This window comes from Tenrec ecaudatus, chromosome 13 (genome assembly GCF_050624435.1).
Source record: "Tenrec ecaudatus isolate mTenEca1 chromosome 13, mTenEca1.hap1, whole genome shotgun sequence".
NCBI classification, from domain to species: domain Eukaryota; kingdom Metazoa; phylum Chordata; class Mammalia; order Afrosoricida; family Tenrecidae; genus Tenrec; species Tenrec ecaudatus.
In genome coordinates this window covers 91,259,846-91,287,699 of record NC_134542.1, presented here as the reverse complement: position 1 = coordinate 91,287,699, position 27,854 = coordinate 91,259,846, and the positions used below count along the sequence as shown (strand labels likewise).

The following is a 27,854-nucleotide window of genomic DNA, read 5'->3' as shown; positions in this document are numbered from 1 at the left end:
AGAGACCCTAGCCTGCGTGGCAATTTGAGGGAAGGGATGTCCCTCAGCCACTGTAAGCGAGTTGGATGGTAGCTACTGTAGACGGAATAGAGTCCAATGGTGGATAATTAGAGAGCTGACAGGCGAGGGCTGTGATGAAATTCACAAGCTTTTATATAACTAAGGATTTCTTTTTCTGCACATACATCATTTCATACTGTTGCTAGACACTTAATAGGCAATCAAGAAAATAAAATCTCCGTTAAATTCACAATTTTCAATTGTATTTATTTTAAAAGAAAAATATTTAAAATATTAACATTGTAGTTTCTTAGGAATCTTTCAGAACTATACTTAAAAAGTACTGCAATGACAAAACACGCCACATATCAACCAAATATGATTTATTTTTGGAGAAAAACAATTAAAACAGATTTTTCCAGTAAGAGGGAGAAATAAGAATATGAGATCATATTCTGGTTCCATGTTAATAACCACAGTCTATAAAATGTGGATCTGCTCAACATGTATTCAATGATAATAACCAACACCTGTGATTCCATAAGCACAAATCTCTTGCCCATGTTGTAAGTGAATGTTGAAATAAATACCTAGAAATAGGATATTTTAAAAACTGAGGTTTTTGACAGTGTTTACAAATTTACCCCAATGTTTATGTACAAATCGTACAGTAAATACAATGACAACACTGTCGTCAGTTGCCACGTAGTTTCTTCATTATATGGCTGTCTGGTGCTGCATCCGTGAAGATGCTGCCTACAAACACATGGGTGCCCCAGAGACGATGACGGATCACTTTACAGCAGCCAAGATCATCCACGGAGAATCCTAAATTTCGATAGCGCTCATCAGTTTCAAAAAGAGTGTTGTTTGTATACGGTCCAAAAAACTGAAGCAAATAGAAAAAAGGAAGTCACATTGTCATTAGCAAGAAAGACAGGATAATAATCCACATACCTATTTCATATTATAGATTGCAACCCCTCCCTCAATTACCTGAGCATTTTGGAAACAAGAAACGATTAGCAGATTTCACATTGCCCAAAATCACATGACCCAGTGGGTTAGGTATTTAGCTGCTAACCAATGGCCAGCAGTGTCAATCCACCAGTCACTTCACTGTACAGCTGGCTTCTGTAAAGACAACCGTGGAAACCCTACGGCCCCGTTTCACTCACTCTCTGGGGGCATTATGAGTAGGAAGTGACTCAGTGACAGTGCCTTTAACATTGGTTACAAGCACACACATAACATTACATGACCCTTAAGGACAGAACGAACCGGCGGCAATCCACTTCATGAGGCCCAAGAAGAGAAAACTAAAGCCCAGAGCAAGTGTCTCATTTGTAAGTCTGTGCTATCCTGTACTCAACTGGAAGAACCAGCATATCCCACTATTCTAGGATTCAAAAAGTCTAATATGACTTTACCGCTTAAAAGTGAATGATACAGATAGGACTTAAAATGTGACCGCAATAGTTCAATTATTTATTTTCTTGAAAATATATAAAACTGATTTCTAGAGAAGATACTTTTCTAATACTTATTTTACTATCTATATTTTCTTTACTTAATGCAAATTAAATATCTATCAGTGTGAGCAGAAACTGAATGCAATCGTCTCAAATAATTTTTTGGCAAAATTGTAAATTAAACAAAAAACCCTCTTGAATAATCAATTTTTACCAAAATTATCATCATTTAGATATCTCAAGATATTCATACTTCAAATGATACAATCTAATTTTCAGAATAAATTTGATTACTCACTGCCAAACCAGACGACGGGTCAATAAAGTCAGCCCAGTAGCCTTCTGCTCGAAGAGCATAACAAATTTCCTTCGCACCACTGATGAACTGAACGACAAGGAAAAGGCAGCTACTGTTTATTATTAAAACAAACATTATTAGATTAAACGTTTACTCACATTCAATATAATCAGTTGGTTATTCTTTTAAATGTTTACTGTATCTAAGTAATGTGCTTAGTCTAGTAGCAATGTAGACTTAGTTTCATGGAGAACTCAGCAGGATTCAGAGCAAAGTAAAGCTAGGACACATTATAGTCTGTTAAGTTCCAAGGTGATTTTCACCATTCCAAATGACTAATAATGCTTCACATAAAGTACATGTCTTCCAAAAAGTCTAAATCCCCCATTTCTCATCTGAACCCCCCCCCATTTTATGAACCATTAATAATCAGGTTCTGTGTTAACCCTTGGATTTATCATGAATCAAAACTTTACACTACTGGTGTATTTGGTTTTCTTTACCAAAATCCTCACAACTGAACCAACAAATAGTATGACAAGAAACAGAGAAAGACTGAGGTTGCCAAGGATGTCCTCCTGCTTAGATGTACAGTCCATGCGCCTGGAAGCAGAAATCAAATAACGTATTGCATTGGGTACATCTGCTGACAAAACCTCTTTTACATTGTGAAGAGCCAGGATGTCAGTTTGAGAACTCAGGTGCACCTAACCAAAGTTTTGACATTTTCAATCGCCCCACATGTATGTGGAAGTTGGGCACTGAATCAGGAAGGCCAAAGAACTGGTGCATTTGAATTACGGTGCTGGCAAGAATACTGCAAGCACAGGGGACTGCCCAAAGAACAAACAAACCTGTTTTTGAAGAAGTACAGACAGAATGCTCCTTGGAAATGTGGGTGAGACACTTCATCTCTGTATTCTGGACACATTAGTAGAGAAGGACATTATGCTTGTAAAGTGGAGGGGCACAAACAGAGGAAGACCCTGGATGACATGGTCACCCAGTGGCTGCAACAATAAGCTCCAACAGGACAGCAAATGTGAGGACGCTGCGGGACAGGGCAGTGCTTTGTTCTAGTGAACACAGATAGGGTTACAGGACAGCCACGAACAACAATTGCTCATTGTCATTATGGAGATGTTAAAAACAAAGTAAGGGAAAACAACATCTTCAGTAATGACAACTGAGCTCTTCATTAGTTCAAATGAAAGTAACTTAAAAACATATACTTGCTTGTGGGTCCTTCAAAAGCATCTTAACATGCTTGATAATCACAAAGCATTTCTGAAAAATCACACAAAAGTAAAAGAACTGGAGGCCTGGGAGAACCAGGGTAGAGCGGATACTAACTTTTCACCATGTATCCCTCTCTAGTTTGTAGCGTATACATTTACTGTATACCATGCACTGCTATAACATGCTCAACATCTTGGTTTTAACATGCCAACATTCTTTTGCAAAATGCATTTGTTGTTAGTTGTCAGCGAGTCAATTCTGATTCACGGAACGTTGCATGTTCAAAGCATAACTGCTCCAGGGGGTTCCCAGGTGGTTTTGAGAGGCACCTCTGGGGAGTAATCAAGTATCTCTCTGCACCACGCAGACTCCTTCATTAACTTTGTCAAATGTCGTAGGGGTGGGCGAAGTCCGGCCTCCCAGCCATGTAAGGCATGTGAAATCACCAGGTCACCGGGACCAGCTCACGTCGCACGCCTCACCAGAGCAGCAGTTCCAGCCGCCACATTAGGATGCGCGGATTAAATGAAGCGTGACCATTCTGGCCTGCCGATGCTGCTGCTGTTGTTAGGTGCCAATGAGTCGCTTCTGCCCTTAGCAAACATATGCACCACAGAACAAACACTGCCCGGTCCTTGCCATCCTCACAACTGTGCCTATGCTTCAGCCGCCGTGCCAATCCTCCCTGAGCGCTTTCTTGTTTTTCTCTGCCCCTCCACTTTACCAGGCACGATGTCCTTCTCCAGGGACTGGTCTCTCCTGACAACATGTCCAAAGTATGTAAGACGAAGTCTTGTCATCCTGGCCTCTCAGGAACTTCTTCCAAGACAGATCCGTTTGTCCTTTTGGCAGTCCACGGTACTTTCAGTGCTCCTCTCCAGCACCACAGTTCAAAAGCAGCGATTTCCCTCCAAATGGTCCTTGGCAGAAAAAGGTTCCCTGCCCCTGGTCTATGAATGAAAAGATAACAATCCCAAACAGTAACAGACCAGAACTGCTTAAAAACAAGGACAGTTTTACTTCTGGTCACAATGATCATGCTGGTGAACATGTATTATAAGACTGAACATAATACATGTAATAACTGTTTGTAGACATGAGCCACAAATGGAGTAAGACCAATCCTTGAGAGAAGGAGAATAAATAAGGCGATCTCTGTATTGGTTCCAGCTTTCTGCTTGCGGCATTTCCTTGCTGCATGGCAAAAACACGAGGTCTAAGGACAGTGAGGGCATCACTGAGTTGAAAAAGCAGAAAGTAGAGTTTTTGTTGGAGAAGCATTTGGAATCTGGGGGCAGCCCAGAGAAGAGGGAGCGCACAATAGGGCCCCTGAGAAGTCGGCAGGGAAAAGCACCTTAGTTCTTAGTCCCACCTGGGCCATTGTACAAGTAGAGATTCCCTGAGACCTAAAGGAGACTGCCTACCTGGACTGAGAGTTGAATGGTGATACCAAGGCTGTGTCGTTCTGGGGAATCTTGCACTTCTGGCTCAGCCAAAGTAAAAAGACACACCACGGAGGTCTCTGGCATTCAACTGAGATCTCTGAAAAGCCAAGTCTCAGGAATACTAAGTATGCTAGAAATCAAGGGTGAAAGCTGCAGCTATAGGGCCAAATTGTCCTGCTGTCTGTGCGTAAATAATGTTTTTCTAGAAAATAGCATAGCTTCATTTACGTATCACAAAAGTTCTTTTCGTACTATAATAGCTGTATTGAATGGATGGGATAGAGCATCTGTGATATAGAAAACTTAAAATGTGGTCTATCTGTCCCTTTCACAGTTTGCCCACCGCGATGGCACTGTGAGTTAGGTGTTAAACTGCTAATCCCAACATGGGTGGCCTAACTCAGCAGCAGCTCTGTGGCAGAACAAGGAGCCTGTCTGCTCCTATCAGGATGTACAGACTGGGGGATTCTGTGGAGGCCTGCTATGACTTGGAGTCAATCTGATGACAGTGGGTTGGTCCTACCCTGTTGCAAAAGCATATAACTTAAATGCACTTATTTTTCTCTAGCTATCACCCTATGGACTATGATAAGTTCCAAAGTAATATATTCTTTAGGCTTTTTTCTATACTAATTATACTCTAGAACCTGTGGATCGCGATCCCTCTGGGGGTTGAGCTACCCTTTCACAGGGGTTGCCTGATTCATAACAGTAGCAAAATTACAGTTACGAAGTAGCAACAAACATGTTATGGTCACAACATGAGGAACTGTATTAAAGGGTCACAGCATTAGGAAGGTTGAGAACCACTGTAAATAGCTATTAGATTACACTTCAATTTAAACACACCCCTTCTCTCTTTCTCTCTCTCTCTCTCTCTCTCTCTCTCTCACACACACACACACACACACACACACACACACACACACACACACACACACACACACACACACACCCTCTACAAAGAGTACGGAGAGAGAGAGCAAAACAATGCAATAAAATTTTTAAAAACTAACTAAAACAATCCCAAATAATCTCATCATAAATGTATTTGTTACAGGATTTCTACAAATAAATAGCAAACACTGACATCTGCTGGACAAAGTCATAATAGGTATAACTTTAACCGCAAGGTTAGCAGTTCAAAAGTCATCATCAGTTGCTCTACTAGAGACAGATGAGGCTTTCTATTCTTATAAGGAGTTGGTCTTGGACACCCACAGGGGCAGGTCTACTCTGCCCTTTATGGTCCCTGTAAGTAGAAAACTGACCTGATGGCAGTGAGTATGGTATGAATGTATACGTATGTACTATAAATTAAGAGCCATTTATCCAACTCTTGAAGAAAATATCCAATTGTTTCTAACAGTGTTCTGCACGGCAGTGGAAATAGTGGATTTCCCGCGAAAGTTAGAGGAGCAATCCTTTTTTATCTGATAGGCCATGGGTTCCCAAGCTTACTTGGCCCACTACCTTTCCAGAAAGCAAACACAAACACAAAACCGCACCTCAGTGCACCCCTGGAAACTACATTTTGCACGACAGTCTACAGTCCATGGTAAAGTGGAGGCGTCTGCTTTTGCAGGCCCCTGGGTCATCCCAGTGCCGCCCAAAAAGCGGGAATGCCCACCATGGGAAACACTTTTAGAGACAAATAAATTGATAAATATGATGAACTCCAAATAAATCTTAGGAAAAGATGGATGTCATTAAAAAAATCACAGTTCAATTATCTAGATCCAAATAAATTAGTACTTTTCACTTCACAGCTTGGTAAAAATTAAAAGAAATTCTAACTAGCCGGGGTAAAGTAGATGAGGATTATGTAAAATAGGACAATTTCTTTCCTGGGCAAATTGGTGCTTTCAAAATTTTAAATGTGCATAGCCTTTGATTAGCAACTCTTACTGCGCTGACTATATTGGGAAAGGTTGATTTCACCTTATAAATTAGACCTGTAGGTCAAATGCCAAGCACACGTGAATTAGCCAATGTGATTTAAAGAAAAAGAGAAAGGCATATAAAAAATTAATTTTAGTTTTTATTTCAAAAATTGCCCATTGTCAATTTTGTAAAGACATAAATCTCAAAATAAAATTCAGGGAAGATTTAAATTCATACAGATTCCAACTCTATACTTTCACAAGATATTATAAAACAAAAAACAGCTATATTTTCATTTCTCAAAAAATATGTTCAATTTCCTTTAGTACAAAAATACTTTACCAATGAATTAATAAAGGCTAGAAAGTCATATATTATTTTACAACATTTTAGTTTATGGACACATAATTAAGGCCACAAAATTAAATTATGGGAAATGAATTACCTTTTCTAAGAGCATTTCTCTTTCACTTTCTACTTCTTCACTCCAAGCAGTCATGTCATTCTTAGTTTTCTGTGTTACAGTCATAATCATCAATTTGCTGGCAGTCACGTCAGGAAAAAAGGATTCAAAATCTAGAAAGAAAATAAAATAGTACATGAAAAATGCTTTAGAAAAATGGGTGCATATTACAGCAATACTAAATTACTTTTATAAATACCTGATTTAAAAAAAAAAGGATATTAAAATAAGTTTAGCTTTAGTTTATTAATTTTACTATCCTTACAATTTTTACTATTTAGCGCATGAGATAATTAGCTTTAATAATCACTCAGGGACAAACATTATTTAAATTTTGCTTTGAAAAACGTTAGTCACCATTCAACATTTTGTTGCTAATGTAAGTAAGCATGAGGTCAGATGTCAGGGGACATTTATAAGCTTGGCCAAGCAAGCACTTCCAGTTACCATATTATAGGTATGGAGCATTTTAAGTCAACAAAACAACAAATCCCAAGCAACAACAACAACAACAAACCCACTGCTATCAAGCTGATTTCAACCCATAGAAATCCTGGATAGGATTTCTGAAGCTATAAATCTCTATGGGGGCAGATAGTCTCTTGTGCTCACACGGATCAGCTGGTGGTTTTGAACTGCTCCCCTGGGGTTGGCAGTACGACACTTATTGGACAGTTCTTACTTTGATTTTTAATTGATTTGCTCTGATATCTAATGGAATACTGCTTAGCCAAAGGAAAAATGAAATCTTGATAAATGCAAAGGATGAGTTGAAGACATGCTGAGAGAAATAAACCAACCACAAAAAGGCAAATTATATGATCTCACCTGCATAGAAAGACAAAAGTCAAAAGTATAGAGACAAAAGCTTATTACTGCTTACCATGGGCAAGAGTGAGGGGATGCACAAGCTCAAGGCAACAGAGAAAATACTATTATATAAAGACAACCCTGCAATAAAATAACCTGCAGTTAGATGCACAGACATGCAAGCTGAACAGATGTGGGAAGGAGAATGAGAACATCTACTGGTTTGACAGAGGACATTTCTACACATGTATTTCTATACTGCAACTATATCCGTGAACACATAAAAGCAGAGAAGGGGCAAAGTTGTGAAAACGTCTTAGCCATAAACAAGCACCTTGAATAAGTGAGTCATTGGCCTTGGTGCACAGGACCAATCTCAGGTGAAACCAAGATGAATTGGCATAATACAAGTCCACAAAAGAAGGTATCGACTAAAAGAAGGTATCGTCCTAAAAGCTCCTGAATGGCCCCTTAAGTACACCTATTGATCTCTCCCTATCTGGAGCAAAGAGTGAAGAAATAGAAAAATGCAAAAGAAACAGTCCAATGGCCTAATGGATCACTGGAACCTCAATTTCCAGAAGAGATCAGAAGTACTAGGTGGTGCCCGACTATCACTACCTACTAAAAGAGATTACATTAGAACATTCTGGTAAGAGTGGGAGAAATAATTAAGGAACAAAACGTAAAATTATAAAAAAGACCCAAATAGAAAGGGGTGGATCTCGTGCAACTACAGCCCTTAATCCTGTCTGAATTGTACTCAGCCTCATGGTTTAATTTTCACCAAACAACAGAAAGGTCTATGGGGGAATAATAGCATCAGGGAGCTTTGCGCTCCTTGAAACCACCCACCACTGGAGATCCAAAGGGCAGCTTTCACCAAGGACAAAGGTCAGAAGGCACAAGAGGAAAAACAAGGAAGAAGTGTTACTCTGTGTGGGTTGTAATCAACATATGCAGCAAAATGTTGATGGAATTAGTGAATGGAAAACTGATTTGTTCTGTAAATTTACATCCAATTCATAATAAAAAGTTAAAAAAAGGTGCGATAGATTTATGCACAATACCAAAAAGAAAGAGTGAGATAGAAAAAGAGTAGGTGTTTATATAAAACACTTCATAGAACATGGTTCCTTAATTTGGAAGTTTAGGGCCATGGTTTTGTGGGACATCCCAGTTAAATGGCCTAATAACATGCTAAGGGGATCTATTGGTACTTCCAGTTTGTTGTGTAGCCCTGGAGGTCTTAACATCTTGAGGCAATACTGATTTCTATGGAGCTGGAAGGAGGAGAGTCAGGAATAATTATCTTCATGAACAACTGCCCTTTCTGCCACGAAGCCACAAGGACTGAACCGTGCCTACCTACCACTAGTGAACATTTTGATCAAGGGTTCTATAGAGGAATCCTGATAAAAAGAGAGCTCTCAAAAGAACTTTGTATTTAGGATCAGAGTGGCAACAGCAACTTGAAAGTTTAGCTAGGACCCAGGGGCAAGCCTATGTCAATGAGGGAGGAACAATCCAGAACTCCAAGAATGTGCAGAAACTGCTGAATCGGGTATATATTTTGCCATGTACATTCTCAGCAACCACCAGCAAACTCACAGAGCATTTTAATGCCAATAGTGTATATTACTCAACACATTCAGCGGTTAATGACGTTATCTAAAACACACTGCTCAAGTGTATAAAGTACGACATACCTCTTCGCAGCAATTCAGGACATGTTTGGATTGCACACTCCACCTTGGCACTTTCAAAGTAAGTTTCTGCACTGTTAATTTCTTGTTCAACAGGTATATCATTACCCTAAGGGGGACATGAAACAAGAGCAAATAAACACTGAAATTTAAAGAAAGCAACATCATTTATCTTATGGGTTTACCTTCCCCAGAACTTGGAAAAGCTCATTCTAATCTAATTGGGAAGAAAGGAAAAATTTAAAGGTGACAGTATCTTCTATAAGTACAAACTATTTTGTGATAAATATTAAAAAGTTCTACAGAAACGGATTTCAAGGTAAGAATGGATACATAGGCATTCCAAAACTTGATATAAAAACATGTTGTCTAAGAAACTAATGACAATGACCCCAGAATCTTCTTATGCTACCTCTTCTGGTGTTTTATTATAATACCGAATGATCTTTTGTTACATAATCTGCAAAATGAAGACAACATTAACTTACAAAATACCATGATTAAATAAGTCTTGTCTTATTCAACTGAACTCTGAGACCCCTAGTATACTATACTACACTGTACTAGGCCCGAAGCAGTCACTGTTTTAATCAGTAAAAAAAAGAAATCCAGTCTTTACTCTCTGACCTAGTAGAAAGAAAATAATAGAGATACACACATGCAATCCAATATAAAATGAGCTAGTATCAAGCAGAAAAGTCTCCAGGAACCATAAACTAAAAAACCAAACTCACTGCCACGGAGTTGACGCTAACTCATGGCAATCCCACTGATGGAAAAGAACTGTCCCTGTGAGTTTCTGAGACTGTACCTCCTCAGGGAGGGAGAACACCCTTTCTCCAACAGAATGGCTGGTGGTTTCAGTTCACAGCCTAACTCATAACCACTATGCCATCAGGAGTACACTCGCGGGTACACCTGGGCAGAACAGAGCTTTCATAGTGTGCATTTTCCCCTCTGGGCGAGCATCCAGTAACTCGCTCTGAGTTAGTGCACACCGTGGCATCGCCTTGGAAGGTTCTCTCTAATCACAGTGAATTTTTCGTAAAAGCAGTTTTGCTCCAACCTCATTATTTGTGACGGTTGATTTAAGAGAACAATGTGTGGTTGTGAAATTTTGTTTCCTGCTCAGGAAAAATGCTGCCGAAACTCTTGTGATTTGGAACACAGCTTACGAGGACAGCACTAAGGGAAAAACTCAAGTGTACGCGTTGTTTTCTCCTTTCAAAAAAGGTGAAATGTTGATTGATGACAAACTCATTCGACTCGTGAGCATTTGGAGTTTGTTCCACCAAGCCAAGCTGTCAATCAAGCTTTCTATGTGGAGGTTCTGAAAAGGTTCATAACAGTATGCAACAAGCTCTGAACTTAGATAATATTAACTTAGTCCATCGGGCTCCAATGCCGCAAGGGTAACCTAAAAGGCCTTAAACCCCAACAGTTAGTATGAGCAAAAAATGAAAAGGACACATTTAATTCTGAAGCTACTTCAGAGTTAGGCATCCTAGTGAGATAGTGGTCAAGCATGCTCAGCTGCTGCAGAAAGTCAGTAGTTCGTACCCACCAAAAACTTTTCTGTGGGACAAAGATGTGGAAGGCTGCTTCATAAAAGATTTACAGCCTTGGAAATCCTATGGGGCAGCAGTTCACTGTTGTCCTACAGGGTTGCTATGAGTCAAAATTAATTTAATGGCAATGGGTTTGGTTTTTATTTCAGAGATGGAAACAGTACGATTTGGTCACTTGCTACAATTTTTCTTGGAATACTGGGTAGGTGGTTGTCATTTATGTTGTTGGTAAACTAACAGTAATAGAGTGTTTTAAGAAGAAAAAAAAAGGACTGCTTCTTTAGAGGAGCAGACAGTCTCATCTTCTCCTGTGGAACAGCTGGTGGGTTTGAGCCACGAACCCTTGGTTAGCAGCCCAATGCCTAACCCACAGCACCACAAAGGTCTGTATTTCATCACTGGATATGTGAAACCTGCACATGTGAGCTACCTAAGTAAAGATGCCAGGGAGCAGACAGAAATACAGAGTTCATAAAGAAATACAGAAATATAAAACACAATATTCATATATATATTTAACAGAAATTTAGATACAGAAATACTGAATTATAAAGATGTAGCTTGGAAAGGAAGTTAAGAGATTAAGTGAGCAGAGAATAATGTATAGAAAAGGAAGGATGTAAACTTGTAAGAAATTATCATTTACTTGATAGGAAGAAAAGCAAAAACAATCAAGAAGACTAAGAAGGATTATGCAATACAGGAAGATAGGGGAGGTCCACTGTGTCCCATTCTCAGTACATCCCATATATACCATAATGATAATGACTCATAGTAGGACTTTGATAAAAAATTCAGTGTGAAATCATATCAAAATAGAAAAAAATAAAAATCGTTAGGGAAATAAAAACCTTGAAATGCATGTAACTTTTGACTAGAATAACAAATGATGAGATGTTAATGACAAGAACTAAAAGAAATAACTAATATAGTTTCCTAAAAACATTAGTTTATTTTATCTGAGCAATTTTAGAAATTTAAATCAAACTTAAAAACCACGTAATTTTCCTAAGCTTGTAAATGGTGAGGAGTAGGAGTTCACTAGTATTTAGTCCAAATACAAATTATAACTGATGTTTAAAAAAGTGAAAACAGAGGCCCTAAGCATACAGCCATATAGGAATCAACATTTTAATTATATATAGTTAATAAGAAACATATTTTTCAAAAATGAATTGATATAACAAAAAGTTATAAAGCAACCACATATAGGTCCATGTCAATGTCTTAAATGCAGTTTAAACAGACACACACACATAAATATACACATGTGGCTGTTTTTATATATATTCAAATTTTGTTCTTACATTTAAAATGTAAATAACATGCTCATATTTAAGGAGAAAGTAATTTATATCCTTAATGAGAAGAGTGATGCAAACGGCCTTTTACCTGAAACTCATTAACATACTGTGCCATCACAAACTCGTGCCTTTCACTTGACGAAGGCTCTGCGATCACATCTGGCAAAATGCTACGAACTTGGCTTTTCTTCTGTGCAGTTGTCCCATGGAGGTGACAATCAAAGCCTATGTTCCCTGGAAGCTGGAATCGCTGGTCCTGAGGTCCAAATGGCCCCATCGCTTCATCAGGCCATACTGTCCGTGAGCCTAAAGGCAACAACAACGGGAATCACTTTCTCCATACGTCAAGGGCACTGGGAGACTGGAAGACTGATCTTCATACAAATACACATTTTTTTAACCTAAAAGATAGTAAGAATTTCTTTAGATACACAAAAATATTTGACACTTACATTCTTGGGAATACATAGTAGTGTCATGCCAGCGCTGGTGGTGTAGTAGCTACCTGTTGGGCTGTGATCCACACGGTTGGCAGTTCAAAGCCAGCAGCTCCATGGGAGAAACAATGAGCTTTCTACTCTAGTTAACAGAAACCCACAGGGAGTAGCTATGAGTCAGCACTGACTTGATGGTAGTGAGTTTAATAAAGCAATCCGCAGAAGACTCCCAATCAATTAAAGTAAGCTCAGATAATTTGTTTATCTGGAAAATGAAAAAACTAGATAGAAACCATGCATTTATATATGGAACTATCTTTTGGGGCATAAATGAATCTATTAAGCTTTTTTCCCCCACGCAGTAGAGATGGGAAATAAGGTGGTGTCAAAGATTGCACGAGTTAGGTATTATCAGTTAAAAAAAAAGACATAACCATGTATCAAACTTAAAATTAAGCATTTTATTTTTGGTGCAAATACCCAGTGAAGTATGCTCCCATCATTGGCTACATTCTGCAGTGAAAACATTCTCAGTATTTCGTTCCAGTTGTTTCACTCCGTCCCCAACATTCTCATTTATGCTTTTTAAAAGTTATTGTCCATTTGGCCTCTATCAATAAATATTTTTTAATCTAATACTCAAGTATGACAATCTTTATTTTTTGAGCTAATTAGAAGTGACTTCAGGGATAATGTGATTCGAATTTTTATGTGTAACCCAGGGTCATAGTCTCAGGACTCCTCAAGCCTCAAGAGGGGCCTAGTAAGTCTGCCTTTTTAAGAATTTGAAGTTCTGTTCTGTATTTTTTCCTTTCTATCAGGCTCTGTTGTGGACCTGATCAGAACAGACAGGAGTGGCATCATCTAGTCACAATGTTTGTCCTTTCGTGATTGATTGAATTTGTTCAACAGAGTGTCCTTCACTTAACAAGATACTTTGAGAAATCATTTGTGTTAGACAGGATTCTCTAGGGAAACAAAACCAGGACACTAATAATTTCATATATATTTATATAGATAACATAAGAAATAGTTAATCTATAAAGCAGCACAAATGGCTCAGTGCAACTCACTTCCATGAGACAAGTATACTGGCAGTCCTTCAAGTCTTGAGGGTCACTGAGTAATCCTCTGTAGGGCAATTCAATTTTAGTTGTAAAAGTTTCACATACAAAAAATCATATCATTGACTGCACACCTCCATGATAGGATCGCTGAAGACAAATGGGTGCATAAGCAAATGTGGTGAAGAAAGCTGATGGTGCCCGGCTATCAAAAGAGATAGTGTCTGGGGTCTTAAAGGCTTGAAGGTGAACAAGCGGCCATCTAGCTCAGAAGCAAATAAGCCCACATGGAAGAAGCACACCGGCCAGTGCGATCACGAGGTGCCAAGGGACCAGGTATAAGGCATCATGCAAAAAAAACAACAACGATATAAGTGTGTGTATATATGTGTATATGTATATATATACCATATTAAATGAAGGGGGAAGTGCAGAGTGGAGACCCAAGGCCCAAGTGTCGGCCAATGGAGATCCCCTCATAGAGGGGTTTAGGAGAGGAGATGGGTTAATTAGGGTGCGAGGTAGTACCGATGAAGAACACAGCTTTCCCCCAGATCCTGGATGCTTCCTCCCCCCAACTACCATGATCCGAATTCTACCTTGCAGGGCTGGATAGGACAGAGGCTGTACACTGGTACATATGAGGGTTGGAGGTACAGGGAATCCAGGGTGGATGATACCTTCAGGACCAAGGGTGTGAGGGGCGATGCTGGGAGAGTGGAGGGTGAGTGGGTTGGAAAGGGGGAACTGATTACAAGGATCCACATGTGACCTCTTCCCTGGGAGAGGGACAGCAGAGAAGGGGGGAAGGGAGACTCCGGATAGGGCAAGATATGACAAAATAACGATGTATAAATTACCAAGGGCATATGAGGGAGGGGGGACTGGGGAGGGAGGAGGGAAAAAAAAAAGAGGACCTGATGCAAGGGGCTTAAGTGGAGAGCAAATGCCTTGAGAATGATTGGGGCAGGGAATGTATGGATGTGCTTTATACAATTGATGTATGTATATGTATGGATTGTGGTAAGAGTTGTTTGAGTCCCTAATAAAATGTAAAAGAAGAAAAGAGAAAAAAATGATTAGGGCAAAGACTGTACAGATGTGCTTTATACAACTGATGTATGTATATGTATGAACTGTGAAAAGAATTGTATCAGCCCCAATAAATTGTTAAAATAAAAAAAAAGTTTCACATACATTAAGTATAAATTAAAAGGATTGCTACTAAAGGCCTACTTTATACATGCACTGGCTTATTTCAAACAAAACATCAAAATAGGTCTCTGTACTCAGTTGATAGCTGCAAACAAATTCTCTTGAGTTTTAAGAGTGCTTTAATAATAATAAAAAAGTCCAATCAAAACCAGTAGCTTCTGAGGGGAATCTGCTGAGCCAGTGAAATCAGGGCAGAGATCTTCTCAGATGATGGTGGTGACCTTTTGGGGGCTTCTAGGGGGTAATTTTGATAGACTTTCTGGAAGGAAAACTTAGAGCTTAATATGAAGAAACCTTAAAAAAATTAAAAGCACTCTTTTCAAGAAAAAGGTCAGGAAAGCTACTCCAAGTAATGTTTCCATCACAGAGACCCACTTTTTCTCCCAGCGCAGTAACGGCTGTCCTGAGACTTTCCTTGGGAAACTTTCCCATAGCAATCCTATAGCCTGCACCTGTACTTTCAGAAAGTTTGTTGTCCCCTAAACCCAAAGAAGTAACAAAGGAATACGATTTGAGACCCTCAAGAATGGCCAAACAGCTGTTTTTATGTGGTAATAAATAAAATGCCCAGAATTCTTTGTGGAAGAGTTAGAGAGGGAACTATGACCTATAGAAATGTATAGTGCTAAAACAGATGGGAATTGAGCTATCATATGACCCAGCAATCCCCCTACTGGGCATATACTCAGAAGAGACAAGAAACAAGCCACGGCCAGACATCTGTGCTCCGATGTTCAACGCGGCCCAGTTGACAATTACAAGGAGTTGGAACCAACCCAAATTTCTAACAACAGAAGAATGGATTAAAAAAAAAACTGTGGTACATACATACAATGAAGTGTTATGCATCCCTCAAAAGCAGCAATGAACGCATGAAGCACATCACTGCACAGGAAGAACTGGAGGAAATCATGCTAAGCGAAGTAAGCTAGGCACAAAAGGACAATTACAACATGAGACCACTGAGGTAAGCTCAAAAATGCAAAAGGGGCATAGGGAAAAGCTACTGTATACGTACGTCCTGGGGTGAGGTCCCGGGAAAATGGCAGGGCCAGACTAAACCCAGGGATAAATATGGTAGCTAACTAAAAAGGAGGGTGGGAGGGAAAGACATGGGTAGCTGGGGCAACAGGACACTAACCCACCCAAGGAGAGGGTGTTGTTTATATTGCACAGGGAAAGAGGGACCGGACTTCAAACCTGGTGTGCTCCAAGACGAGAACACAACACACTGATATGAAGCAGGGAACCAATAGAGAGGCCTGAGGGCCGGCCCCATTACCAACTAAGCGGACAGCCCCCCCCACCCCCCACCAATTCATTTCAGAGGAAAGCACTGAAGAAGCTGCAGTTCAGCAGTGCAGGGAGAGGGACATGTCTGATCAGAGCACATGGGAGCAAACGAAGGGGAGGGAGAGTGGAGCACATCCTGGCCCACCAAGCCCTGAGGATGGTATTTCTGCTAGAGCAGCCAATGCACAGAGAGGACCATAGGGCTGGTCGCACCACAGACCTGGCATCCCTCCCTGACCCATAGCACTACAGCGGACAACACAGGAGACACACTGCAGGAATTATGCCCGATCTGACCCCACCACACCAAGGCGAAACACTAAGGCTGTGCTACAGAACAATAAGCAGAGCACAGCAATGAAGTCCCCAGGGAACACCAAATACAGACTGTGGGGCCAGGGCATGGACTGCAAAACATTCGTAAAGGTAAACAAATAGACCTTGAACTATTTATAGGCATTTCTTTTTTTGTCATGGGCTTTTTTGGGGCTTTCTGTTGTAGCTATTGTTTTATTTTCTAGTGTTGATTTGTTGTGCTCGGTCTTGAGTTTGTGCATATTATCTCTGCATGTCTATCTAGATAAGAAGGGAACAGCAAGTGACCGAAAATCAATGGCGAGGAGGATGTAGTACGTCTGGTAGGGATAGATGAAGGGCAATGTAACCAAGAGGAATTACTGAAACCCAAATGAAGGCTGAACATGATAGTGGGACAAGAGGAAAGTTAAAGGAAACAGGAAAGAACTAGGAGACAAAGGGCATTTATAGATCTAAATACAGGCATGTACATATGTTAAGGATATTGGTATATGACGGTGAAATTGATCTATGTATCAATTATGTATATTTACATGTTTAGTATTAAGGAAACAGATGGACATTGGGCCTCTACTCAAGTACTCCCTCAACACAGAACACTTTGTTCTAATAATCTGGTATTTTGAGATGGTCACCTTCCCGACAGGATCGCTGAAGACAAATGGGTGCATAAGCAAATGTGGTGAAGAAAGATGATGGCGTCCGGCAATCAAAAGATATTGTGTCTGCGATCTTAAGGGGTTGAAGATAAACCAGTAGCCATCTAGCTGAGAAGCAACAAAGCCCACATGGAAGCAGCACACCAGCCTGTGTGATCATGAGGTGTCTATGGGATCAGGTATCAGGCATCAAACCCAGAGCAAAAAATGTCACTGTGAATGGGAGGGTGGGGAAAGCAGAGAGGGTAGTGCAGAGTGGAAGCCCAAAGCCAAGCTGTAGGCTAATGGATATGCCCTTACAGAAGGGTCACAGGGAGAAAACGGGTCAGTCAGGGTGTAGTATAGCACGGATGAAACATACAGCTTTCCTCTGGTTCTTTAATGCTTCCTGCCCCTATCATGACTCTAATTCTATTGTACATATCTGGCTAGACCAGAGCGTGCACATAGGTACAGATAAGAGCTGGAAATACAGGCAATCCAGGACAGATAAACTCCTTGGGACCAATATTGAGAGTAGCCAGACCAGGAGGGGAAGGGGAAGGTGGGGGGAAGGGGGAACTGATCACAATGACCTACTATAACCCCCTCCCAGGGGGATGGACAACACACAAGGAGGTAAAGGGAGACATTGGACAGTGCAAGACATGAAAAAAAATTATAAGTTATCAAGGGTTCATGAGGGAGGGAGGGAGGGAGAAAGGGGGGAAGGAGGGAGGAGAAAAAATGAGCTGACACCAAGGGCTCAAGTAGAAAGAAATGTTTTGAAAATGATGATGGCAAAGAATATACAAATGTGCTTGACATAATGGATGGATGTATGAATTGTGATTAGAGTCGCACGAGCCCCCAATAAAATGATTTATGAAAAAAAAAAGTATAGTGTTAGATGGGCAGTTTGTCAAGAAACAGTAACTTCACGTTTTGATTTTTGTTTAATAATATCCATTATGTATCCTATGACTTTATAGCAATACTTTACGTCTTACCCTGTGACTTTAGGTATTAGACTGCTGTAGATTATATTACTCTGCTCCCTAATTTTTTTCCCAGTTTGCAAGCTCCATTTTATTCTTGTGAGAAAGTCCTTGGATGTAGGTATTTACCTTTCATGAGGGCCCAGCTACCTGTGTGGTGTTGCCTGTGCCTTTGTTACTACTGTGTCTGATAATCTATCATGGAGAACAAATTAGGTCCCATAGCTTTGCTTCTCTGTTTTCTTCTAAGGACTTCATGGTTTTGGCTTTGCCATTTTTAGTTAGGTTGTATGTATGACATGCTCTTGCTTCATTTGTCTACAAGTAGAAATCTAGCTTTACCAGCACTGTTCACTGAAGCATCACTTAAAAAATTGTTTTACTTCTTATTTTTTTTGAGATTGCTTAGTCAATCTAAATAGAAGATATGCTCATTTATCAGTGAATTTAACTTGGATTGTCTCTAAGACATGTGCTAAACTTAATATCTGTGGGAGCTTCAAAAAAGCTCATGGAAAAAGTGGAATCAAAAGATAATGGAATTTTTCCATGAAACTTTTGAAGCCCCTCTATATATGTTAGGTCAGAAAAGGCAAATATTTATTCCACAGGAGTCCTCATTGGTAAGCCACTTTGAAGAGATCCCGAATACATGCCAGAAAATTCTGTAACTTTTATTTTTCCTAAAACTGGTTAAGGGAAACCATTCATTCAATTCTGAGAGACTACAATTCAGCGTAGTAAACAAACAACTGTAAAAGGTATTAACTGTTCCTTATGCAGCGCCTACGCCAAAGAAATCAAATTCAAGGGCAAAATGGCTGCAAAAGAATTTAATTTATGCCTTTTTTGACACCACATTCATAAGTTTCCGAAAGTGAATGGGCAACACAAAGGCCTACTATTTTTACTATTACAAAATTACTGCGTAACTCTGGTTAAAGCTAGCAGACTGAGAGTAAATATCAACCTCCTCTCCGTTCACAAATTCTATGAACCATTGTAAAGATATAAAGCAAACACAAAAATCCACGAAAAGAACAGAAACTATAAATAGGGAAGCAGAGCTATGGAGAATGCTTAGAAGCACAACATATTAAAAAGAAAAAGCTTCATCAAAGAATACCATGCATGACACTTATTTTATAGCTTTATATTCATGTTTTTAAAATGCAGATTAAAGGGTCTACCAGGTCAGGTACCAAATATAATAGCCGTTCCCTGGGGAGGAGAATGGGTTTAGTTAGGGTAATGGTCTACGGGAAATCCTACTTTTTATTTAATAGACCTCAAGGGCATATTTCTCCTGGTGATTTTGCTACAAGGTGTTGCGGTATGTCCCTGGAAAGCCTCCCGTTGAACACAAGCACTCACTAAAATACTCAGGCTTCTGTTTCACAAATGAAGGAACACAGGAGTAAGAATAGACCTAATCCACTTTGGCACCCAAGGACTAGTGAAAACAATGATTCGAACAAAAGCACAGCTAAACAGACATGGTAATTCCATAATAAATAAATACTAAGTACTAGGATCTTATTTTCAAAGGGCAGGTAAAGGGCAACGGGAATTTACTGGGAGAGCATATAAAAGAGGTTTAAGAGTCACAGAAACAAAAGAAATTTTTTAAAAAAGATTTAGGAGAACTGTACATTAAGTACATCTAAAATAAAGTGCATGACCAAATGGAATAGTAATCGAGTTTGCTGTCACTTGCTGAGTTCAATTGTGTCCGTGCAGCTTCAGCTGCTGGTGCTTGGTGAGGCGTGACACCCACAGCTGTGCAACACTCTGCAGACACCACTCTCTACTCACCACAGTGATATGAAATGCATAGCGCTTAAGCAGAGCACACTAACAACTGTTTACTTTAAACTTAAAATATATCTGGAGTTGTACAAAATCGAGGCCTAAAAGAATATAGAATTAAAGTAATTATACACACAGGGTGAGGGTTTTGTTTAAAGAAACGGACAAGGGCAGCACACATTGACAATTAAACAAAAGTTATCTTTTAATACTCATATAGGACTGAAGAGCTAAAAATGGCCACGTCAACATGGCAGCTTCACCTCTGGATCAGCGTCACCCTATCCCTTCCCTCCCACAGCTGTGACAGGCATCACCAAGGCACTGAGCTCGTGAACTCAGACACTGTTCTCAAAGTTCTCCACAGTCTAATCCAAAGTTGCTCCAACATTAAAAGACTTCAAAACCATCTGGGATCTCGGTACAATTTAGATTCTGTTGTAAGGAGGTCTGAAGTGGGCTTAACAACTCCCAGATGATGCTGATGTCGGTCTGAAGGTCAAGTAAAATAAGGTTCTAGACGACCAAATGTCAAGTCCAGGAAATAAAACCTAATTTTGAACAAGACGTATTTCAAAGACTATTCAGGGAGAGCATTCTCTAGTTATGACTTTAGAGAAAGAAAAAGCCAACAAAAATACTGGATTTTTGACATATTTTTTTATGTTTACATGTTAGATTTTCTCTTCTGTAGACATCCTACTCATATTTGCTTTTGGGGCTAAAGGGCTTTCTATTGTTCCTTACTGATGCATAAACATTCTTTATATATTCAAGTAAACAATCCTTTGCATATTCTTGTGACAAATCTGTCATTTAGGATGAATATATTTGGCTTGTTTTCAGATGTTATAAATTGGTTTAAGTAGAGACAATGATATAAAAGAAACCAGGGATGATAAAAGGTTAACCATAATACAATTTTTATAAAAAACAACAACAAATCACATTGCACAGCTTGAGGATAGGCTGGGAACTGCTACTGAAGTAATGAAAAATAACCAGGTTTATCAGCGACCTGAAGTCATTAAAATATTTTAGAGAAAAAAATGTCAAGTAAAAGTAACATGGCTTAAGTGATCAAAAGGTTTGTTTCTGGAAGAACTGTGCAAGCTTGAAGATAAACATCGAGGCAGAGTTTTGATTTTATATTCAATGGGACAAACACAACTTTAAAGAATTAAAAGCAACGCAGCAATAATTTTAACTTACATATATCTGGAGGTGCCGTGGCCACATGAGACTCATCAGAACCGGAAGACCCTGCAGTTGAAAAGGCTTTGGGACTGACCACTCTTTTAACTAAAGAGTAAAATCCTGGGAGGTAGGAAACCAGCCTGGCTCTGTTACAGAGCACCTGGAAATGACACAACACACGTGTAAAAAACAACCCAAAACAAGTTACTCAATTACTTCGGGTTTAAAAAAAAAAAAGTCTTTTGCAATTAAGGCCGGAATTCAAGAGTGTCACATATGAGGGGGGATGAGAGTCTAAAAATTAACCTGTTTAGCAACAGCGCTAAAAGGGAAGCAAAGCTAGCCAGCCTACAAAGTATAGGCACAAATCTATTTTCTTTCTACCTGCTAATTACTCCCGTGCCATTCTTCCCTCTTGGTTTTGTGGTATTGGCTTTTCTTCATTTCAGCACATGCCTTCATGATTATGTTTTGTCCTATGTTCACTCCCCAGACTGAGATCAGTTCCAAAGATCAATGTTTTTATCTTTGATGAATAAGCTTTGGGAAAAATACTTGGGTCATAATGAGTTAAGGGAGGGATGGATAGAGTAGCTTCACAAATAGTTCTAAGGGAATACCACACCGATTCCCTTACACCAGCGGTTCTCAACATGTGGGTCTCGAGCCCTTTGGTGGGGGTGTCCAACGACCCCTTCACAGGGGTTGCCTGATTCATAACAGTAGCAAAATGACAGTTATGAAGTAGCAACGAAAATAATTTTATTGTTGGGGGGGTTTGTCCCCATATTATTTGTATTATTTTATGCTACCGCAAGATCATTCTACTGAACTTTTTCCTCTTCCTGTTGCTGATATTAAATCCAATGCCATTTAGATTTCATCTCCGAATGACTGTTGGACAGAGTAGAGCTGTCCCTTTGGGTTTCAAAGGTTGCAAACCTTTAGGGAAACAGAAAGTCTCGTCTGTCTCCCAGAGTGGCTTGTGGATTCAAACTGCTGACCTTTTGGTTAGCAGCTTAATGCATCACCCACCAGGGCTCTTATCAAGTCAGTTCCACCTCACGGAGACCCGTTGCACAGGATAACCAGCCACTGATGGGTGTCCGCCATCTTCACAAATTGCTATGTTTGAGTCCATTGTAGCAACCACGGTGTCAGTACACTTAGTTGGGAGTTTTCCTCTTTTTCATTGACCCTTTACTGTAGCAAGCATGAAGTCTTTCTCCCGGAGCTGATCCATCCTAATAACATGTCCACAGTAAGAGAGACAAAGTCTCACCACCTTTGCTTCTAAGACATTTGTTCATTTTTCTACTAATCCACGATATAGTCAATATTCTTTGCCAACATCATAATTCAAAGACACCAATTCTTCTTTGTTCTTCCTTATTCATTATCCAATTTCTAAGAGTATTTGAGACTATTGAAAATACCATGTGCTTTATACAACTGATGTATGTATGTATATGTGTGGATTGTGTTAAGAGTTGTATGAGCCCCTAATAAAATGTAAAAAAAGAAAAGAAAAAAAAAGTGATTAGGGCAAAGAATGTACAGATGTGCTTTATACAATTGATGTATGTATATGTATGGATTGTGATAAGAGTTGTATGAGCCCCTAATAAAATGTTTTAAAAAAAAAAAAGAGAAAATACTAAGGCTTAGATCAGGTCCATTTAATTTCCAATGTGTTATCTCTGCTTTTAAAAATGTCTTTTGCAGTATTATTCTGCTAAAATGCTTATTGCCTAGACAATTCCGACTTGTCTTCAAAACCAAACTCAAACTGTTGCCATTGAGTAGACTGCAGCTCATGACAGTCCCATAGAGCTGCCTCTGTGGGATTCCGAGACTGCAAATCTTCACAGGAATTGAAAGCATCATCTTTCTCCTCAGGAGAGGCTGGTGGTTTTGAACTGCTGACCTTGTGGTTAGCAGCCCAACCTGTAACACATTATGCCACCAGGGGTAAATATAACCTTTGTGATGTGTCTCTCCAAAGCACAACTGGTAGTCACAGCATTCGGCCCACATTAAAAGCTAAGCACCTTCCTTACCTTGGCGTCTATAGCACCCAACTTACCCAAAGGCAAAGCCACAAGTTTTTACCTACCAAGCAAACTCAGAAATTTTGAGTGCTTCTATAATATAAGCTCACCTTTATAATCAGATAGTTAACAGAATAGGCCTCATGATCTAAAATACATTGAGCCAAGACATAATAAACCGAACCTACCGCCATCGTGTTAATACAACTCACAGGGGTTCTATATAAGGTTTCCTAAGGTATCTCTTTATAGGAAAGCGTATTCACAGAGGAATGGCTAAGCCTTTCCATTTAGAATCCATGACATTCCCTTAGTAGGGCTGTGCCTGGCTTTTTTTGTTTAAGGAACTATAATGGCAACATGCAAAGGTGGCAGATAATCTACATCTTTGTCTGAGAGCACACCTGTGTTTCGGGATCTCAGCTCAAAGAGTACTTCTTTTCCAAAAGGCTAACTGGTGCCAACCCCGAGAGCAGAATCCCACCAGCACCACCACCTGCAGGGGACAGAGCTCCAAGCGTAGCATGGGACCTGATGTGCTGCCGAGATGAGGAAGCAAAAGTCAAAAAGAACTTTAAAATGCAATGTTTTGGAATGTTCTCTGAGCTATGGACACGTTTTATATCGTCTCTATTAGTGTAGTCCATCATTCTAAATTATACTTATAAATGACTAAGATTCTATTTCGATCATCTTTTTCCTGATGTAAAAAACTTTATACAGAAATCATATAACATAATGTAAGTTTTATTCCCAGCCTAAGGAAAACCAATTATTGTTGGATTTCAGTACCAAAACATATACTCATTCAAGGGGCTAGTGGAGAGCAGTGATCACTGGCTTTAACCCTCCTTTAAACTATGGTGCCGACAGCTCTTGGTAAGTGGGTGCTCAATGACTCTATGACTATGTCTAACAGGGTGCCCGATCCTGAACCATTTCAGTATGTTTGCGGCAACTTGAACCTCTAAGACTTCAAATCCTTTACTGTGGAAAGGAATATTTGTGCACAGAAGTCAGCTAGTAAATATAGCTAAATATAAATAAATAGCTCATACATTAGAACCAGTAGTTTATTTTAAGAAGCATGTATTTTATATAGTATGACTAACTTCAAACCATCTTATGATTCTAAAACTGGGAATAAAACAGGCTATTAAGATTTCATTGGAAAATCCATAGCAGGAATAAGAAGTCCAGCCTCTCAGGCAGTCTTAGGACGGAATTCTGTTTTGGCCATGGGAGAAGGAAATTTTATGTCACATATTCCAAACCTTTGAGTCTAAGGACTTCATCTACATCCACCCTCTGACATTTCTGAGTGGCCCACACAGTTAAAAAAATTTGAACTGGGCACCAATGTTAAGAAATCAAGAGATTTCACCTTTAAGGTTCAGACTTTTAGCTTTCTTAAAAATGCATTGGATGTGGAAGCACTGGACACCCCCCCCCCCAAATTCCATTAGTAAGAGTTTTATCTACTTCCTGTATATTAGAAATGCATTTTGTAGCTCATAGTCTCCACCAAAGCCACTTAACTTACTCTTCCTAATCCCTGAAAGCACTCTGCTGGGTTGCTAACTACTAGGCCAGCAGTTTAAAGTCACTAGATGCTCTGTGGGAGAAAGATGAAGCTGCCTGTCCTGCAGTCACCGTTTGGGAAACTTAATATAGCCTCTGTATGCGGTGGGAGTGACCTGACGGCCATGGGTTAGAATCCCTGATGCATAAGCAAGTATGAACCTGCCAGGTATATTAACCAGATCGTTGAAGACACAATGATCTACTTTATTACAAGCATCCGTTCACAATTTATAAATACATATAACTTTAAATTACTCTGAATATAACATTTAAATATATTTGAATGCATATTTTCTTCAAACAATAATTCATAAAAGTAGCTCTCAAAATATTCACCCCGCTGGACTCATTTACTCAGACTCATTCTACTCTAACAAATGCTTCTTGTTGTGACAGTACCCCGATTTCTGCAAAACCCCCTTCCTGTCCAGGTTGTGGCTAGGTAAGTTCACCTAAAACATGGCCAACACTAGGTGAGTCTTAGGCTTTGTTCCTAGTCATTCCTTTAGATTCTTGCTTCACACAGAATTATCCCGGATAATTGTTACCATAATATTCGTCCGAGTGGTAAACTATGATTAAGGTATATGCTTGGGAAACATCCTCAATGACTCATTTCAATTTAAAGATAAAAGTCTAAAACGCTGGGCTGTCTAACTTGTCCCAACTTAAAAAAAAGTATCTCCCACTAAACTTCACATATCTTACACACAAGCAGGGCGAAATGACATCAGACTTTTGAAAGAGTTCTTTCATCATAACCCCTCTGCCCCAACCACAGCTACTTAAATCCTACTATCTTTCAAAATTCCAGTTAGGCGAGATTCTCAGGAGCCTGGTTAACCCTCTTCACAAAATGCCCTGAACCTATTCTTTTACTTTGGGGTTGCAGATTTTCCGACTTTTTATTTTATTTGCCTTTATAGATGTCTTAAGTTATTCCCCAACCTTATAACCTATGTGTGTTGGTCACTTATTACCTATGAAAATGATCCGTGTGGACAGTCCTTGCTCCCATTTTGCAATTGGGAAGACCACTACTTATGCTGGGGCTAGGCTTAACAAATCTTTCGTTGAACTAGCCCAGGTTTGAAACAAAAAGGGGTAAAAGCAGCTATTAAAGATTCACAGAACTGTTTTGCAACATCAGCAGGCTGCTTGCACTGAATGCCTATTAGTGAAAGCTCACGTGGGGAGCGAGAGCACTCGCAGGGATCAGAACGCTGACATTCAGACTGCCGTCCGAGCACAACCCGCTCCCCTGGGCACGCTGACACAACCAATCGCACCCAAGGGGCCGTGCCACCCACTCCACCGCCCTGCCGCGTCCTAACAAGCTCCCAAACCACTTCAGGACGGTTCCCGGCGACGAAATTGACTCACGTTGGCCATGTCGAGCGGAGAGGGCAGCCGCAAAATAGCTTTCCTTTTCACAAGTTCTCCCTGGGAAAGGACAAAAGAGGCCAGCGTTAAGCTCCGACCCCCGGGGACCGGCTCTCAGCGCAGGCCGCGGCCACCACGACGGGCCCGAGCCGGCCCGGACACGGACGCGCGGGGCAGCCCCAAGGAGCCCTCCCGGCTTCAGCGCGGCTTGGGAGGGGTGCACGGCTGAGATACAGGCTTCTGAGGGTCCAAGCAAATCCTCCTTTAACAGCCCCAAGAAAAGTTTCAGGACGATCCGAAGCCGAGGAAACCAACACTTGCCTACAGCCAGAACGGTTGCGGGGGGCGGGCGGAGCCCGGTGGGGGCAGGGGCACCCCCGAGGGCTGCCGCCCGAAGGTGGGCGAGTTTGGAGGGGCTAGCGCGGGCGGGAACCATCCGTACCCAGTCACCGCCGCCGCTCCCCGTCGCCAAAATGGCGGCAGTGCTCACAACAGCGACCCAGTAGGATCTGACCAGGCCGAGGAAGTGCTCGCGGAGCACATCGATGAGCAGCCGCGGCGGACAGACGGTGCGCGTGCGCATCGCAAATTTCCACGCACTCAGCCTTCGATTGGATAAGCCTGGGCACAGGCGCAGGGAGAGGCGGAAGCGCGTCACTGAATCGGGAGCGGATGCCGAGCCTCCAGCGGAGTGTTGTGGCTCCTTCGGTTTCCACGCTGGACGTTCGTAGACCCGGCCTTATAGGAACTTTCCCCCCCTCACAAACACGTCTTCTTTTGCCCGGGGCATATAATAAGACTGTTCTTGTATCTCCTGCGCCCGCCGCAGTACCATGTTCAATAGTCTGTGAACGGTTTCTTTATATAAATGGCCAGCCATTTTTCTCAATTTAAGAAAGCTAACAGTCCTGTTTGCCTTTGTAGTGCCTTAGAGTTTAAATTCTGAGTACCCGGGTCTGCGGAAGTTTCTGGACCGACAGTGACAGCCCCACATCTATTTGCAGGCTCCCCACCTAGATTGAGCCTCCACTGAATTCCTTCTGATGTCAACCAAGAATATAGGTAATCTAGGAGCTCTGTGGCAGAGCGGTTACAAGTTGGGCTGCCAATTACAAGGTAGGCAGTTAGAAAAGAGCCGCTGCTTCCAGGGAGGAAGATGGGGCGCTTAGTTCCATAAAGAGTTACAGTCTTGGAAACCAGGAACAGTTCCACCCTCCCCCGTAGCGTACAGCTGTCAGTTGACATCTCGATAGCAGTGAGTTTGGTTTGAGTGGACTCTGACCCTCAGGTAGAGTGCATTGCACAGCGCATCACCTGCACCCAGCTCCAGCCAGCCCTGGTGTGCCAGCCCCAAACTCCCTGCCATCGACTTAGCGATTCTGACTTAGCGACCCTATAGGTCAGGGTAGAACTGCCCCTGGGGTTTAGAGACGACTCCTTACAAGAGTAGAGGGGACCATACTTCCAGGGACCATAGAGAAGGTTGACTAGCCATGCTCTGACTGCTTTGGTGGGAAGGACCTGGACCAACCTTGTTGGTCTTTCTATCTAATAATGTACAATTCAGGGGCAAAACCGGGCAAGTTCCTTCAAGGCTAGACTGCCCCTCCTGGGAATGGCATGGGGAGTGGGTGCAATTTCCTGCACTCTGTTGGAAGGAAATGATGAGAAAGGATTC

General features: G+C 40.8%; 1 protein-coding gene and 1 non-coding gene across 3 annotated transcripts; both read right to left on the bottom strand.

Annotated features, from left to right (window-relative positions):
* Window positions 1-366: 366 nt before the first annotated feature.
* MMADHC (metabolism of cobalamin associated D) lies at window positions 367-26,702 on the bottom strand. Of its 2 annotated transcripts, none has more exons than XM_075529813.1 (8): window positions 26,619-26,702; window positions 26,177-26,236; window positions 21,174-21,318; window positions 12,278-12,495; window positions 9,321-9,426; window positions 6,784-6,914; window positions 1,771-1,857; window positions 367-889 (listed from the first exon to the last, which is right to left on the bottom strand). In XM_075529813.1, exons 2-8 carry the CDS (start codon window positions 26,183-26,185, stop codon window positions 695-697), a joined length of 891 nt encoding a protein of 296 aa, XP_075385928.1. In that variant the 5' UTR covers window positions 26,186-26,236; window positions 26,619-26,702; the 3' UTR covers window positions 367-694. The 2 variants fall into 2 exon arrangements, with proteins under 2 accessions (XP_075385928.1, XP_075385927.1); XM_075529812.1 differs by lacking the exon at window positions 26,619-26,702 and adding an exon at window positions 26,494-26,587 and having other exon boundaries at window positions 26,177-26,232.
* Window positions 18,919-19,051, bottom strand: LOC142425202 (small nucleolar RNA SNORA13). Its single transcript, XR_012779558.1, has one exon. It is a non-coding gene; the product is annotated as a small nucleolar RNA SNORA13 (small nucleolar RNA).
* Window positions 26,703-27,854: the final 1,152 nt, after the last annotated feature.

What these genes read in the sequence shown, in the direction of transcription:
- MMADHC (XM_075529813.1), bottom strand. An exon ending in CACGGCACCTCCAGATATAT is followed by an intron (nt 12,496 to 21,173) that starts GTAAGTTAAAAT and finishes TGTTGCCTTTAG; the next exon opens with GCTCACGGACAGTATGGCCT. An exon ending in GAGAAATGCTCTTAGAAAAG is followed by an intron (nt 1,858 to 6,783) that starts GTAATTCATTTC and finishes CTTGTCGTTCAG; the next exon opens with TTCATCAGTGGTGCGAAGGA.